Raw genomic sequence first — 1,777 nt, 5'->3', positions numbered from 1 at the left:
TGCAGCGGCAACAGTAATGCGGTCGCTGTATCGGTCTGTTGGTTCATGTTGGTGGAGTACGTGCTGACGTGCTGAGGTAAGCGTATCGTCTCACTTCCTGTTTCTGGTTGCTGCCTTACGAGTAGTGTGCGTTTGTCGCTCTTGTTCCTCTGAGTGTAATTTGCTCTGTGTTTTGTTACAGCGGCCTTTTATCCGCGCTCTAGAGTAACATTAGTTCTGCTCAAGCACCCATAAGTCTGTTTATTTAGCGACCGTCAATTTTATTTGTCTACGCGCTTGTCTGCTCTGCTAGCTATACCAACTTAGCCTAGCAGCTAGCGATGGCTTCTCCCAGTCCCTCTCCAGCTCTCTCCTGCTTGGTGTGTCACATGTTTAGCTACTCCTCTGCCTCCTTTAGTGATACTGGTACGTGTAATAAATGTAGTTTATTTGGTGAGTTGGAGGCGAGGCTTAGTGAATTGGAAGCTCGGCTCCGCACCATGGAAACAAAACCATTAGCTATAGTTAGCCAGGCCCCCGTAGTCGGTGCGGACCGACCAAGTGCAGCTCCGGCTAGCCGTCCCTCGACAGCTCCCGAGCAGCCGGGAAACCAGGGAGGCTGGGTGACTGTTCGAAGGAAGCATAGTCCCAAGCTGAAGCCCACGGGTCACCACCAACCGCTTCATGTTTCTAACAGGTTCTCCCCACTCGGCGACACACCCGCTGAGAAACCAACTCTGATTATTGGCAGCTCCATTTTGAGAAATGTGAAGTTAGCGACACCAGCGACCATAGTCAAATGCCTGCCGGGGGCCAGAGCGGGCGACGTCGAATCAAATTTGAAACTGCTGGCTAAGGATAAGCGTAAATACCGTAAGATTGTTATTCACGTCGGCGGTAATGACACCCGGTTACGCCAATCGGAGGTCACTAAAATTAATGTGGAATCGGTGTGTACATATGCTAAAATGATGTCGGACTCCGTAGTTTTCTCTGGACCCCTGCCAAATCTGACCAGTGATGATATGTTTAGCCGCATGTCATCGTTCAATCGCTGGCTGTCGAGGTGGTGTCCAGCAAACGGTGTGGGCTTCATTGATAATTGGCAGACTTTCTGGGGAAGACCTGGTCTGATTAGGAGAGACGGCATCCATCCCACTTTGGAGGGAGCAGCTCTCATCTCTAGAAATCTGACCGATTTTATTTATGAACCTAACCCCTGACAACTCAGAGTTGAGACCAGAAGGCAGAGCTGCAGTCCTACACGCTTCTCTGCGCTTCCATTAGAGCAGTTACCCACCCAACACTCCATAGAGACTGTGTCTGCCCCCCGACCACGTAAACTAAGTAAACCAAAAGTACAGAGAAGAGGAGTTAAACATAAGAATCTAATTAAAATTAGAACAACCTCTGCAATAGTACAACAAGATAGGAGAATTAAATGTGGACTCCTTAACATCAGATCTCTGTCCTCTAAAGCTGTTCTAGTAAATGAGTTAATATCAGACCATAATATTGATTTATTTTGTCTGACTGAAACCTGGCTGTGTCCTGAAGAGTATGTGAGCCTAAATGAAGCTACTCCTCTGAGCCATATTAATACCCACATTCCTCGAGGCAGCGGCAGAGGAGGTGGAGTTGCAGCCATTTTTGACTCAAGCCTTTTGATCAACCCTAAACCTAAACTCGACTATAACTCATTTGAAAGCCTTGTTCTCACTCTTTCTCATGAGAAATGGAAAACAGTGCAGCCACTTTTATTTGTTGTAGTATACCGCTCTCCTGGTCCTTACTCCGA

The 1,777-nt window shown here is 47.7% G+C and overlaps 1 protein-coding gene across 1 annotated transcript; it reads left to right on the top strand.

The window, feature by feature from the left end:
- Positions 1-320: 320 nt before the first annotated feature.
- Positions 321-1,202, top strand: LOC139347067 (uncharacterized). The gene has a single exon (XM_070986511.1). The coding sequence runs from the start codon at positions 321-323 to the stop codon at positions 1,200-1,202; it is 882 nt and encodes a 293-aa protein (XP_070842612.1).
- The last annotated feature ends 575 nt before the right edge of the window (positions 1,203-1,777 follow it).

The sequence above is a fragment of the Chaetodon trifascialis genome, chromosome 18, assembly GCF_039877785.1.
Source record: "Chaetodon trifascialis isolate fChaTrf1 chromosome 18, fChaTrf1.hap1, whole genome shotgun sequence".
NCBI lineage: Eukaryota > Metazoa > Chordata > Actinopteri > Chaetodontiformes > Chaetodontidae > Chaetodon > Chaetodon trifascialis.
This window is presented reverse-complemented; position numbering and strand designations above follow the sequence as displayed.

Coding starts and splice junctions, on each gene's coding strand:
- LOC139347067 (XM_070986511.1), top strand. CDS start 321: ATGGCTTCTCCCAGTCCCTCTCCAGCTCTCTCCTGCTTGGTGTGTCAC.